General features: G+C 33.8%; 1 protein-coding gene and 1 long non-coding RNA gene across 5 annotated transcripts in view; one reads left to right on the forward strand and one right to left on the reverse strand.

The window, feature by feature from the left end:
- The window catches only part of qua (villin like protein quail), a 130322-nt gene that overhangs the window by 95348 nt on the left and 18743 nt on the right, over nucleotides 1-16231 (forward strand). For 3 of the 4 annotated variants that reach the window (XM_014437515.3, XM_014437525.3, XM_014437520.3), the window contains 2 exons: nucleotides 15308-15406; nucleotides 15477-15590. In XM_014437515.3, coding sequence (XP_014293001.1) covers nucleotides 15308-15406; nucleotides 15477-15590 — 213 coding nt within the window. Of the gene's footprint in view, nucleotides 1-11859; nucleotides 11880-15307; nucleotides 15407-15476; nucleotides 15591-16231 lie in introns of those variants that run through there. The other variant, XM_014437532.3, reaches the window with a different exon arrangement.
- LOC106691698 (uncharacterized) overlaps nucleotides 1-16231 on the reverse strand; it is a 34053-nt gene that overhangs the window by 13884 nt on the left and 3938 nt on the right. The gene's annotated exons all lie outside the window — the stretch shown is intronic.

Raw genomic sequence — 16231 nt, forward strand, 5'->3', positions numbered from 1 at the left:
ATAAATATATATGGGCAGGGCATGTGGCTCAAAGTCCATCAGGGCGACACCTCTATACAACAATGAATGGCAGTATAGTAGGCAAGAACCAGTTGATAAACAAAATCAACAAAGATGCGAAAGAGGTGGATGCAGAAAACTGTAAAACAGTATCCCCAGATAGGCAGGCGTGGAGAAGGCTTGTTTGGATGGCCAAAGATATATTAAGTCTGCAGAGCCAACCGAAGAAAAAAATATATATATTTTTTTATTATTCATCGTTATTATTATTATAGCTATGTAAATAGGGGTATCTTTAGCACGAGGGTATACCTCCTCATAATCAATTATTAAACAAAACAAAATCTAACTATTACATTAACCATGTAAGCTGATCTACTATTGAATAAACAAAACAAACATTTTTTTAGTTATGCTTTATAATTAATTAATAAATATGGAAATGATGTTTACACTAAATTTTCCGGTAAGCAAACTTCTGAATTATTTGGTTCTTTTTGCAAATTATTTTGTGTGCAGTAACAGCAGGAAATTAAAAAAAGCATGAGTATGAGGTTTATTTAGCGGTGAATGGCAACACTGGTCCGAACACTTCTTCAAGAGAGCCGTAATTGGAGCCAAGTCGTTTGTGTTGGTCGATTCTTGTCAACCGCGAAAATTGCCATCATAGCATGCCATTACTGTAGGAAATAGTGTGAAGGAACTTTTTCAATCGGCTATTGCAAGGGTGTCTAAGAATTTATCCAAGTATCTAACTCAAAATATTTATACGTGAAAAATCAAATTATCTTTCTTATTCTAATAATTAATTTTTCAAAGGTAATCTCTAAGAATTCACCGCACAGGATCAACTAACGTCACGAAAATAATCAGGAGATAAAAGCTAATCATAAACAAAAATTAAAGTTTTTATAAATTGGCAAATATTTCACATTTACAAAAAAAAGGTTTCATTTTCTTTCAATATTGTCGGAAGTCTAATTTTTCGAACGGGTGGGTGCATGCGGGATACAGAAGTTGGAACGGGTAAAATGTATTCTGCATTTGTCGACCTGTTTGACAATTGTTTTAAATCGTGTTAAAAACAAACCTAATGTATTGATATATTAATGGTCTTCTTCAAAAATTTTGTAAGTGCGTTTGTAACATTCACGAGTAAAAGATTAATTATAATAATCTAGTATTTTTTGTACACTACTTATATTTTATATCACTTTTTGGCTTAGCTTAAAATATATTTTTAGACCCAAATTAGGTATTTTACAATTTTTCAGATTTGAAATTTGTAAGTAAAGGTTTTAAAGTTGGCAATCAGAATCTAAGAATACATTAATTTCAAATATATTAGCTCATATTTACGAATACAGTCATTGAAAATATATTAGCTCATATTAAAATATATTAGCTCTGATATTCTTTATAAAAACTGAAATTTACAATGCCTAAACAACCAAAATTTCAATTGAATCGTGCATTTTAGCCCAAAGTTACCAATATATACATGATTATATTCTAGGAAGTTATTTATTATTTATGTTTACGTTTTTGAGGTGATAAAACTTCCTTTAGAATATTACTTAACACTCTTTATTTAACTTCACAACGTTTTGGAGTGTTTTTCCGATCATCAGGTATTATTATCGCCCATCGCCAATACTATCCATTTCATTGCAGACATTTTGTCATCTAAGGTCATCAATTGAAATGTCTATTGTTATATATGACTCCTGAGGGCATCCTCTCTCTATAGAAGCCCCTACTTCATAAGAGATACCACTATTCATCACACGTTTGCCCTCTAGGTAGCTCCTAATCAAGTCGTATTAGGTGCAGAGGATTAAACAATGATATAATTTCAGTCTTTTGATGACAAAATTTCTGGAATGAAATGGATGGCATTGAAATATAATGCCTGAAGATGAGTAAAACGCCCTTTTTTTCGTACCCTTCATTAAAATAAATTAGTACATCATACTTCTATAATACATGAAATGTATTATATATCCTTTTACTGGTAAAACTCCCATTTTTTTCAAAGTCTCAAGGGTGCGTGGGGGGTGAGGTCAAGATGGACAAAAACGGGTTGAGGGGAAGCTCTTTTACTGCATTGGGAATGCATTTGATGAGGGGGCGGAGGAAATTTGACATTTTGAATAAGAGGTAGTGTTATGTGTATGTCTAATGGTGTCGGAGCACACCAGGTTTGTTGTGTCAGTAATGGTTAAGTAACTTCTCCTCAGATTAGTCTGGGTATAACATCGTTGTGGCCGTCCTGTCCGTGTCAGTGTCCTGAAGAGAGGCTTTTTGCAGTGCTGTGGAGGCTATCAAAAAATTCGATGTGCCTCCGTATGATGAACTCTGTCACCGTCGGTAGGTCGAGTGTTGTATGTATATGGTCAGTCTTTGCTCTTTGTAATGAAGTATGTCGTACTATGCGTCTGATCGTGTTGCTCTGAAACTGTTGGAGCTTCTTGGCTGTTGTCAGCAAGGGTGCTCCATAGAGCAGGGCTGGCCTGAGTACACTTTTATAAATCATTAATTTGGGATGAAGGGAGAAATTAGGAGAAGTTAACTTAGATTAAGCCTGTAAGACTTAGTCAAAACCAGCTTGATTTTCTTGTTGCAGTAGCGAGCTAGTATAAGGTGTCTGTCAAGGGTGACCCATAGATATACTATGCTCCCTGCTGTTCTATTCTCGTGTCCTGCTGCCTTATACACCTTTACGTAGGGGGCACTCATTTTTGTGAAAGGAAAAAATAATACAGTCTGTCTTATTATCATTAACTGTAATATTCAGTCTCTCCAGTTTCTCTGTGATATCGGTACAAGCCTCCTCCGCTTGCCGTAGAGCTTTCTCTGCAGTTACTGAGCTACTATGTCGTCGGCGTACGCCGCTATAGTAGCATTGTTGTACTTCGCTCCAACAGTTTCAGCTGTATATATTGAGAACAGTACTGAGGATAACACAGACCCTTGGGGAACTCACCAGATGCGTGAGATGTCTCCGGATACCGCCTCACCGACTCGTATCCTTAAATTCGTGGTCCTGTAAGTGTCTTTCATAGCAAGCTATGAGACACTGAGTCGACTGCTTTCGTGCAGTCTTTTGAGATCATCGCAGTTGCTTCGTTCTTACTCGTCTATTAATTAAACACGGATTGTGTCCTATGGTGCAGTTTATAGAACCCTAAACCACTGTCAAGTTTGGTGTTAATTGGTTGAGTCATGTTAAATGTAATTCTATTTTGTTGGTTTTTCAAAAGAAATCAAAGCGCCTGAAATTAAAAAACGGCGTGAGACCCTCCACTCCCGCCCTCCATGGTAGCCTCACTTATCTGACTTTTTAAACAGATAATTGTAGCGAATAGAATATAGATAGAAGACCTAAGATAAAGAATCATCTAACACCTTACCACTAAAAGCAGTAATCGTCTAAATTATTAATTTATTACATAGTTAATTAATCTCTATTGGGTCTTGAATAAATCGTCGAGATCAACTCACAACCTGACCATTAAATCATTTTAAATTCAAAAACGTAAGTAGAGCTTCTTCACTATTTCTACCTTCTTTTTTATCTCCTGATTTTCTTTTTTGAAAGTTTCTTTATCTGTAAATAATGCTTTTTCTTTCTTTTTCTATTGCGTATATAACTACTTATTTTTCAAGGTCAATGATTTGTCGTTTGATAATAAAATATACGGAACGAACCATGGTTAAAACATAAGTGTATTCAGGATATTAGTTTTGCGCAAGGGTATGTGAAAGTAATTGATGGAATTTAATAAAATTCATGTTAAATCGTGTCTATAATAATCCCCAAATTTATTGTAGCTTGTCAAACCGTTTTCGAAATATAGGTGTATCAAGAAAAATGTGTTGTGCATGCGCCATGAATGTATTGGCTAAAATTTACAATAGACCAAAACTTAATCCACAGGTTTTCTCCAAATTCGGGCAAAACTAGTTGAATCGTTTTTGAAATTGAAGTGTACCTAGGAAAATACGTTTACCTGTAAAGAAAAGAAAAGAAGAAGAAAGCGAAAGAAGTAAACAGAATCTGATAAAAATGATACAGAACCAATAAGACGCCAAACCGCAAAATCCCTGAAATTGTCAATAAAATCAGATTAAATAATCATCTCTCATTAAAATCGGCCGACCAAAAATTTCACTATAGGCAGACTGACTTTTTTTTTTATTTCTTCACTTTTATCTTACTTCGGTAGTGAAGAAACAAAAATATAGAGCTCGAAGATTTATCCTTGCTGCTTTTTGCTTTTTTAAAAATGACCGTTAACTTGAAACGGTTTGCTTCGTAGTTTCTTCTAAAGCTTTTAGAGATAGGTCAGAAGCCCATCGTTTATCGGCTTATCTCCATTTTTTACCTTCCTTATTTATAATTTAACTAGCCATAACCGGGTCATCTCGCAGCGTTAGTAGCAAGTTTAGAATTCATTGTTTGCTCAGCAAGCCCATTGTTCTGAACAATCCATTCTTGTTAATGTTCTGTGATTTTTTTATTACAGTATCTAAGAGTAAATAGTAAATACTAAAAAATTAATGATAGCATAAACTAAAAAAAAAAAACTATTATCATTATAAATAAAAAATAAATAATAACTCTGTACCGCTACAACTTTGGGTCTCAATCATAGTGAACCGTTACCATCAAGAGTATCCACTTTATAGGGCTGGGTTGACCCCGGAGGGATCCCGAATCCACTGAGTTGACTCACGACTACAGTAACGGAAAAAATAATTATCTGCCTCAGCCGGATTCGACCTGGGTTCTCGGAGTTAGTAGCACAGTACCTTACCACTAGGCCATCCCGCTCCATATCTTTTATCACTTACCGCAAATGATCTCTACAATTAGTAGCTACAAATAAAAACTCAGTCAATGTCCTAGATTCATGGAATTGTGAACATAAAAGCATTAATGCAGATCAGAGGTAGTATCTATTACATGGATAGTATAAAAAGGATTATGCAAATACAAGTAGTGCATCACTCCAAAATACTTATTAAACTATTTCTAAAGCATCTATTAATTAATTTTAATGCGTTGCTGAAATAAAAAGGCGTGAGGAGCAGAGCTTCGTCACTGAAATTGTATTTTCACTTCCTTTCTGTTTGGAAAATAGATGAAAAGTTATTTTATTATTATTAGTTTCAATAATTAACACCTCCAAACAGCACTTCTCTAACACTAACCTAATTAAAATAAGAATTTTTATTTAACCCCCTGAATCAGTTCGGTTGGGTTGTATAAGTGAGGTAGTTCGTAAAAATTAGTCTGATACTCCACTCAAGTTGAGTGTTTGCGCCTTTAGCGCACTTACTCAGCCTCCACTGGCTCATTACCAGTGATGCGGCGAGAGGGATGCACTGAGATCTTATAGGCTCTGCTCTACCCCTCACAAATTTTTTTTTTTATGTACTTCTTATTTTTCTTTCATTTATTTATTTTTGATTCTTATTTTATTTTATTTTAGTATGAATGTGATCATTCATCACTATTACTTATTGCCCACAACTGTGTGGCAGATTGTAATATCTATCAATAAACAAAGTTTTGAAATTTGAAAAAAAAAAAAATAATCTTAAAAACCACGAAACAATAGAAGAGTTGGGAGAAAGAAGTCGACACACCCAAGAGGCACTTCTGAAACACCGACTGAATTGAATTACAAATTTGAAACCCTTCAACTCAACTTACAAGTCCGCAAAACCTTACAAGCGCAAAATCGCGAAAAAAAACATTAATTGAGGGCGAAACATTGAACGAAATTCCCCTGCCACTTTTATGATACTGTTTTGCCTTAAAAAGCTCTATAAGCAGAGTTTCTGCTCATTTGATCCAATAGGAGTTGCTGGACGAGCCCAAATGTAGTAGAAAAATATATATATTTATCAGACATCACCTAAAACAGAGGTCTAGGGACTATATAACGCACCTCCACCACTCTCTATTTTTTTGCGAGGAACATTAGACAAAAACTCAATAAAAACAAATTGAAATTATTCAATTCTTCATTGCTAACTCAGCAACTACCGCAGATGGCCATAGGAAGTTGGGTGTTATCCCGCAACAAACGGATGACATTTACACCTCACTGGCGAAAAATAACGTGGAAGTAGACAATAGGGAAGAGTGGGACGACCTAGTTTGTACAATAGCGGTATTGTGTTCACTATTTGCGATGGTCCTTGGAAGTACCATTTGCAAGCCTGCATCCAGGTATCTCATTTAATTTTTGATCTTGTCGAATTACATTGTAATTATAACTTATTAAAAGTATATTTGATTGTTACACGCTTATTATAGTTACCGACGACTCGTTATTGTTTTACTTTATCTTCGATATTGTTTTATTTATGTTCTACATTTTCTCTTTGAATTTGGTCAAGTTTATTTGGTTTTTCGGCACTGATCCATTTAAAATATTCCTATGATTATTTAGATGTATCTGCCAGGAGTACGTTAGAATAACACACAGGTAGTTGAAAACATCATATTCATACATGATGTGAATTCCAATTTAAAAGAATTATTTTTTTTTATTTCTGAAAAAAACATCGGAAATGTAGTCCACGGCTTTTCTCCGAAGCTATTGTAGCCATTTTTTGAAATAGAATCATTTTTTTGTCAACCAAGGACGATCCACAGAGCTCTTCAGTACCATCCACCTTTTCTTTTCAAAAAAACAGCTTTGATTAAGTTTTGGCAGCCATATTTCGGCTATTGATGAACTTAGAGAATAAATATTTTTTTTTTTTTTCAAAAAAATCTTTATTTATTGATATATATTACAATCTGCCACACCGTTGTGGGCAATAGCTAATAGTGATGAATGATCACATTCATACTAAAATAAAATAAAATAAGAATGAAAAATAAATAAAAGAAAAAAAGTACATAAAAAAAATCTCTTTAAATTATACAAATAGAAGGATAAAGAGAATGAACATAATCAAACTAGGTGCATAAAAAATAAATAAATTATAATAAAAATAAAATAATCTCTAGTTACATTTACACTCTTGTATACAATATTTACAAAATCCACCTGAGGATCCCTGAGCCCACGCTATCCCCCATGTGTGAGGTCATAAGATCCCAGAGCATCCCTCTCGCCACATCAATGGTAATGAACCAGTAGAGGCTGAGCAAGTGCCCTAAAACCCCAAACACTCAACTTGAGTGGAGAATCTGACCATTGCCAAAACTCTAATTGTACATTTTTATTTTACAATAAGTCTCTTGGCCACTGCCGTTTCAACCTTCGAGGTGGATTGTAGGGATGGGTGGAACTAGATAAGGATTGAACCAAAGGATTAGGATGGTTAGAAAGGTTTGTATGGAATTTTGAGAATTTAGTTGGTATGAGGTCACGGACTAAAGGGATATGAAGTAAGGATCATGTTCAACTCGTGTAGAGGATAAATATAAAAAAAATTTTGCTATAATTCTCTAAAAGCCTTACAAAAACTAATTATCACTTGAATGTGTTAACCGATTTTGTACTCCTAAAATCCTTTAACTTTTTTCTATAAAATATATTTCCGAGAAAAAGCATGAAACTAATTTTTTTTTTCGATGCACTGAAGATTTTATACCAAAGATTAAATTCCCTACAAAACAAAAACTAATCTGACCACTATTAGCAAAGATACGGAACTTTTAAAATTATAATCGTGTTTGAAAAGGTATTTGGGCAGGTCCTCATGGAGACCATTATTCCATCTGTTTTTTAAAGAACTTGTAAACTATACATCTACTGGAGCATTCTTCATGTTTTTTCTAGATAAATGATTTGCCAACGAAGGTCTTACTTGGAAGATATTGCCGAAGAAACAGATAATGCTTGTTACGGACTATAGAAAAAAAGCGGTTAGGAAAATCGTTATTGTTAGTTAACATAGTTTTAATTATTTTTCTTATGTTATAAACTAATCACCATTGTTTTTTTTAATTTACAGCATTTTTAATTTCGACTAATGTATAATGGACTTTCTTCTGCAGATGTTTGGTAATTTATTTGTTTATCAGTTTAATTTAAAATAAAATAATTTTAAACTCAATCGTTTTAGGAAGGAAAAGAAAAAAAAAAGATACTTTACTATTATTTATTATTATTTTTTTTTTTTTTATGAAACACTATTAAGACATTTTGAGAAACATATAGTGTTTCAATTAAAAAGGAGAAAAAGTCTGTAGACTATCACTTTTGTATTAAATTAAAAAAAATGGAAGTATCAAGGAATTGAATTTGAATTAAAAATGTTTTTAATTTAATTATGTGCTAACACACTAATTATAAACAATCTCTCTTTATTTGTTCTCTCAATTCAAATACTATACTTCTTTTAGTGAATTACTAATACTTGTAGATGCAGAAAAATTAACTTTCCCTTTTTCATTTGCTGCCAAACGATTGTTAGATATTTTCGTCATTGGATCGATAAACTCTCAAGGTTAACTAGGACAATCCAAGCCCACGATTTATCACCTGAGCAGTACCGTTTGTGATGTACCTATCTGTACATTTTCTTTAAATGTATAAGTGGTGAATATAGCTTTTTACCGTAAATAAGGAACTCATTTTATACTTTTTTCGAACTAAAAGAACAGCAGGAGACCAGAGTGCGTATAGAGGTAATTGCTCTCCCGAAGAGATGATTATCTGGATGGCTGAACGAATAGAAATGAGTGACTGCTACTAGAGAGCGGCTCTCCTTAAAAATAATTATGTAAGCATAATGTCGACTGTGGAATAATTATATGTTATAAAGATATTTAAGTCTGCTTTAATTCTATAATCTTTAATGTTGTTCAGTATTTTTCTTTAAATCAGCCATGTCTCTATTTGTTAAATCATTTTTCAATGATTCATCTTAAAGATTTTTCTCTGCATGACTATGGTTAAAATTCATTTTTGACTAATCATGGCCTGGCGTGCCCCAAGGATCAATTCTCGCGCCACTACTATACATAACTTATCTCCGACACTGGCAGCCACTTATGCTGACAAACTATTATTGCATGGCATTGAGACCCAGCTCACGCCTTTCAGACTTCATTTGATCTACTAACGTTACACAACTGATGGGAACGATGGAAAATAACAATGAATCACGATGGATTCTATCAAATCATTTACCTATTTCTCTTGTTATACTTTATCATTTTTATACGTATATTCACCCTTAAGCTTTGGTGTAGTTAAAAATACTACTTATGGTACAATCTAATTTTCCTTTATGTCTGAATATCGCTATAATTCTTTTCCTAGTATTGATCTCTTGTAATAATCTTCAGTTGTTTCGATCTTGCACAGCTACCATCCAATGGTGGACTCCTAGGATGTTTCAGGCATCACCCACTATGACATCCGTCTTGCACGCAATCTTTTACCATAAATTGGTTCTCTTAGGACCATTTCACTGTTATAGCTAAATGATACGCCCCTTAGTTTTTGTAGAACAGTATTACGTCAGGTCCTTTATATACACTACACAACTCTTGAATACAGTACGTCTACATCACTCATTTCCAATTTTTTTTTTTTAATGACTCAAGTCCTGCAGAGAGGGCCTATACAATTCTAGAGTTGGAATGTCGAGATTCATTTTTTGGAGCCGTCGTGAAATAAATATTGACCTAGGTGAGATTCGAACAATGTTCTAAATTAAGCACTTAGGAACCCTCGCCCCAGACCACCAACTATCATGTCCTCGTTTCCATCATTTTAATCTATGAATTTTTTTTTTAAATACCGAGATCGGGTTCTATGGATTTGGTGGTTGCTCTAGACAGGTGGATAAAATAGAACTGGTCGAAAGTCTTGTAAAAAATTATGTCAGATGTTCCTTTAGGATTCTAAGGAGTGGGGTAGCTCAGTGATCAAAGTAATGTGTTTCTATCTCCCACATCTGGATTCGAATACGGCTGAAGCAAATAGCATTTTAGATAAGTTCCACTGTGAGTCAACCCGTGGGTTTTTGAGTCCTACTGAGGTATATCTAGCCTCAATAAAGCGGGTATCCTAAATCATCCTAGGGGTTGATCATGATCAGTAACGAATTACCTCCTTCCACAAACGTTATTCAATAAACAGTACTTCCTTACAAAATACTGAGCCCCTGACTCTTCATTGGTTGTTGCATTACTAGTTTCAGGGTCTTTTACATAGTATTCTATTATTAAAGTGCCATAACAGCTCGAGGAATACACTTTGCAGACTTTCCTTCACCTTCAGATGTGGCACATTATCTTGTGTAAATAATTAAGCAGACGTACACGAATCAGATACGTTCTCAAATTTGTACAGGCCTAAGTTGTGCATCTCACATGGAGTTAGTGTGTTCTCTATCATATTTTTAGTCTTCATTGCGTTCTGGCAAGTTGACTTACGAACTTAGTCTTAGTCATTGGGATAAGCGAGAAAAAATAAATACAAAATTATTACACATCAATCTATCTCAAGCAATAGTCTATAACTGTTCTGTCATTAACAGAAAAAATCATTTAGAAGGCATGGTGCCAATAATTTACTTTCAGGCTGGATGTACACAACCAGTTGTTACTACTTATACTTTAAATAGTTTAAAGAATATTATATGTGCTGACACTACCAAGTAATGACATAACTAATATTTTTGGAGTTTTTCGTTGCTGTATCAATGCACTTTCCTCTATTATTTTATTTATAAGATATACCATATAATCAAATAAATAGATAGATTGATATCAGATCCGTTTATTAATACAAACGAAACTTTTTTTTTCATCTGAAAAGAAAAAAATTTTGTTCCCGATCAATCAAAAGAAGAACCAACCGATCCGAGCTTATAAAGAGTGATTTGTCACCCTGCTGCGTGGCAGAAATAAGGATGAGGCTGAAGAAGAAAGAAAAAGGAACCATAATAAAGGGGGGGAAAGGGTGCCGATGGCTGAGAGGAGGCCAGGGACCTCAGGAATTTCACTGGCTACATAGAGGATAGGATAACGGGCCTCTCCCATCCAACTCCTGTCCTCTGTACCTATCAATATCTCTTCTTCTGGATATCTTCCAGGGTATACTGGATCTGTTTCTGGTTTGTCCAGCGCTTAGTTTGTTTATTGTAACTCCCTATATCTTGTTATTTACTTATAATTTATTATTACTTCTAAGTACTTCAATAAAGGCAGAATATTAATTGATGTATGTTATTTGTCATCTCCTGTTAACTGATTTCATGAGATTATATTAACTTCTTCTTCTTTCAATTTAATTATTACTAATAGATATCATTAAACTTTATTGTTTATTTAATCCCTAAATCCAAATAGAAGATATAGCATATAGAATTGTGAAGGTTATGTTTGAACTAATAATACATATCTGAAAAAAAAAAATTTTTTTATTTAAAACAAATTATATTTGTCAGCAAATAAAACATGAAACTTCTGTTTTACAAAAAAAATTGACGTAATGGATTTTTTTTTAGTATTTTATCCAATTTAATAAAATTTATAAGAAAAAGATAAAGAAATGAATACAAGAAAGATAAATGCTTAGTGAAATACACTTATCACTTACACGTATTCCATGGATTGTACCATGGACTGTGGTCTACTTTTTAACCACTGATGTGACTTTTTCGACAACCCTAATTGATTTGGGAAGAGGGACTACAGAAGAGAAAGAAACATCTGTTATTTCTTTTACTAATGTCTTTGGAACAATTCCATTTCAAAATTAAATCAAAACCTTTTTTTTTTTTGTTAGATTTGCCACAAGAAAAGCAGCGACGTGTTCATCCTCACATGATGTTTATATGACCCAAGTTTCTCATGTCTTGAGCCGTCCTATGCCCCATAAGAAGCCCAAGTATATCGAAACATACTATTTATTTATTAATTTAGTTTTTATAAGAACTTTTTGTCCGAAAAAATTCTCAATGCTTTCTCATGATCTGTATACGAGAACTTTTCTGTAACAATCCAGTATTCAGAACGTGGAATTTTATTCTTATTTTCAGAAAAAGAATAAAACTTTTTTTTTTAATTTTAAGAAGTACTGATTATTATTTAGTTGTTCCCACAGATTTTATCAGATTTCGTTTACCACTTGCGTTGTTTTTCCTGGCTTATCTGTTTTTCGAAAACAACTGGTACGATCTAGTCTAAAGGATTTATTAAACGGTTAAGGCAGGCAAGTAAATGTGAGGCTTACACATATCTACACCCTCACAAGATACTATTACCCATGTTTTAGATCTCTAGTGCATTTCTATCCCCTACAATAACCAATGTATCTTGAAACACTCTGTTTTTCCATTACTTTTTTAAAAACACTGTACGTCCCCAGGACTGCTTTACACACTCCATAAATTCCTACTTCCTACATACTTTCTCATCATTCGTACCTTTCTCATTGATAGATTATTCCAAGTAAACCACAATGGTTCCTATTCATCTCTCTATTCTCAGTCCGCTGGTGTTCCTTAAGGTAGTATCCTCGGTCCTATCCTCTACACCGTCTATACAACTGACATTCCAACCAATCCTAACACTATCCTCACCACGTATGCCGATGACACGTGTGTGCTCGCACTTAATAATAACCCATTAATTGTATTCTAAACTCTCCAATCCCACATCACAGCCCTCGAAGAATGGTGTTGTAATTGGAGGATTAAGATAAATTCCAACAAATGCCATCAAATAACTTTTACCCTTCGTCGTAAACCTACCGCCTGCCCTACAGTTTCATTTAATAATGTTACTCTTACTCCTTTCGAACAGATCCGCTACCTTGGACGACATTTGGACAAACGATTAACCTGGAGTCCTCACACAAGACTGGAAACTGCACGTCAATTTCGACTATTACAGCACTTACTAGACAAACGGTCAAAACTTCCAACACATTACAAAAGACTGATCTACATGACTGTAATAAGGCTAAACTGGACATATGGAGTTGAACTTTGAGGCTCCACTAAACCTTCGAATTCCTCTCGTATCCAATCCTTACAATCCAAAACCCTTCGTAAAATCCTCAATGCTCCTTACTTTTTCACAAATAAAATCATACATAAAGATGTTATTGTTCCCTATCACTCCTTTCATTACAAACTCCCTAACCACTCAAACTCCCTAGTTTCTAACCTTGCGTCCTCTTCCATTCCTGACAATCCTCCGAGTCGCCTGAAAAGAAGATGGCCACGAGACTTGTTAATGTAAAATGTCATTAGAGTGCTACCAATGAGTAGTTGCTCTACACGCCTGTAACACTCCATTTTAACTGCAGGGCTATAGCCCTTCCTCTTTTCTTCATGATAGCAGCCATGTTTCTGCACTTTTCTTCCGTGGGTGACTCTGCGGCACCTGGTGTGGTTAATTTTTGTATTACGGCTTGGGAGTCGCTGAAGATTACCATGTTGTCATTGCATTCAATAGTGGCTTCCATCGCAAAGCAGATAGCCTGCATTTCTGCATCATAATTATCACATCCCACTCGAACGGAAAATGACAATTGGAAGTTAATTGAGTATACACCTGCTCCAGCTCTCTTGTTAATACCGGACGCAGACCCATCGGTATAAATGTGTAGCCATTCCATTTCCATTCCTATGCAACATGGGGGACATGGATGGGGACCATCTTTTGGCGTGTGTTGGTCTGGTGGAGGTTGAGCGAGATACGGACGAACTAAGAGGACGAATAAAATTTTATTGGGCTGCGAGAAGGAAAATGGCGTAATAGCCCACTTCCTGTGGCGTAGAGAAAAAAAAAAACTCCATTTTAACTAAGATCAAATTTACAAAATGTATTATATAATATACAGTTGTAAATTTCAATAAAGAAATTAAAATAAATAAAAAAATACTGTAGGTCAAAAAAATTTCTTAATATTATCTTAAGCCATGGACCTCATGATGTGACCACTGTAATTTTCGGGTCACCCTCCAACATAGAACACTGTTTTCTGGAAAGCTCGACAAAATTTAGGACAATTTGGTAAAAACGACAATATCTGTAGAGTATACCGAGCAAACCGTCAGAGGTTTTCTTTAACTGGTGCTACAATTTGAAATTTGTTAAATAAACGTTTCTTGACGTTTAACACATTTTATTAAGTTTTTTTCTTTATTGGAAAAAAATATTTTTAAATATAGTTCAATATACTCCATTAAAATAAGATAATTTATTAATATCCTAAAGACATAAAAATTCGTCAATTCAGTATTTAGAGATGTCTTGGATTTTTTTTAGTGGTTAACTCCGGGACTGACTGCGGGAGACCAATGCTTTTCGCTCTTAAAAAAAGTACATTGAGTCATTCAGGTGGTACATGGAGTTATTGAAAAGAAGTTTAAGCAGCTTCACTACAATTTTATTACAAAATGTTAGCATAACTACCATCTCTTTTTTTTTTAATTTAGAACAAAAAATCAGCTTACATCTTTTTTGTTACTACCCTTCTGAACGCAGAATCAGATCCATTGGACACAGATCTCTTAAAGTGCCATCTCCTGTACAAAGACTATCAAAAAGACAAAGAAAGAATGCCGGTAAAAGAGAACATGGATTCTGCTATATATTGAATGCGCGAGCTGACCTCGGACTGAAGATGAGATTTTTTAGCTACGCACGTTCCTAAGAAAAAGTAGAGCGTTTCATTGTCGATTTTCTCTGAAGTCGAGGAACCCATTCCTCCACCCACAGCCGATCCATCTTGTGAATGTTCATTTTTGTTAAGTATGACAGTTCTAATGTTCAATTTTGGGTTATGCGCCTTCAATTTTTTTACAGTAATTTGAAATTACATTAAATTTCACATAAACGTAAAGATTAGAACTTCAAAAAAAAATAAATATTACTTCTGAATGAAAAAAATTGAGATTTTAGTTCCAAAACATCTTCATACCTCTTTAATAAAAAAAGAAATATATTTTACATTAGAGTTTTTTGATACATCCTTCTACATGACCTATCACTGTTTATTTTACATATTTCACATTTTTTAATTTTTGTTTACACTTTTCTCTTGTAACTACATATTTTAATCCATGTTTCCATTTTCACTTCTTTTTTTTTTTAGTTGAAATTAAATTTTTATTACATATTTATATAAAAATGAACACATATTTTTACTTTTTTATTACATAATAATTCCATCCCTAATCATTATGTTGGCAACATTTCATTACTAATAAAAAAATGTATAAACCATAGTTTTACATTAATTTATGATGAATTAAAAAAATATATATATATTTTTTGTTTTTAATTTTGCCTTATCATTTTCAGGTACAGAGTAAGAAAAGTATGGAAGCCAATGGTGGTGTTGACCCAGCTTTTAAAGGAATATCAAAGACTTCTACGGCATTTCTTATATGGAAAGTACAGGTAAGTTCTGGTTCTTTCGCTACACTTAATATTTTTTATCTATGTTACAAATTTGTATTTCTTCTTTCAGAATTTGCAATTGATGCCAGTACCTAAGGAACAATATGGCACGTTTTATGATGGAGATTCGTATATTATCTATGCTGCTTCGGAGTACGGCAAACACGGAAACCCTAATACCAAAGTAAGTATTTCTGGATTTCGTTTCTCTCGAGGAACAGAGAGAGGATCCATCTAAAGATCTAATTTTAAGAATCCCACCCAGCCGAGAAAAATGTCTAAACTAATATTTCCTATGCCAAACTATATTATTTATGAAATTATATAAAATAGGTTTATATAATTTTTGTTTACAGATAATAATAAGCAAAAATATTATGTAATTTCGAGAGGTGGGAGGGGGTGTTCCAACCACTATTCCGGCTAGGCCACTCGTAGCAGATTGACAATATACTTCCTAATGAAAATCTTAATTAACATAAATTGAATTATGTTATTTCAGGTTTTAATGTAATAATGAAAAAGTAATCATCAACATATATTGGTGACTATAAATAAAGTGTAATAATGAAAGACATCTCTTGATTTAATGTTTACACCTACATGTATTTTAGTACTACTTTTTCTTTCACCATTCTCAGAGATGTGAATGTATATATACATCATGATATAAGTTAAGTATTGGCGAAAGCACAATGTCAAAAAATAGAAGAAGGAAAAAGATCTAACTCGCTTGAACTGCTGTAAAATACCGATCTATTTGCTGAGCCTGTCCGTCTATATATATACAATAGGTCAGCTGTTCTCGATCAGCTGATATGGACC

Source organism: Halyomorpha halys, unplaced genomic scaffold (genome assembly GCF_000696795.3).
Source record: "Halyomorpha halys isolate HHAL.00 unplaced genomic scaffold, Hhal_1.1 Scaffold52.1, whole genome shotgun sequence".
Classification (NCBI taxonomy): Eukaryota; Metazoa; Arthropoda; class Insecta; order Hemiptera; family Pentatomidae; genus Halyomorpha; species Halyomorpha halys.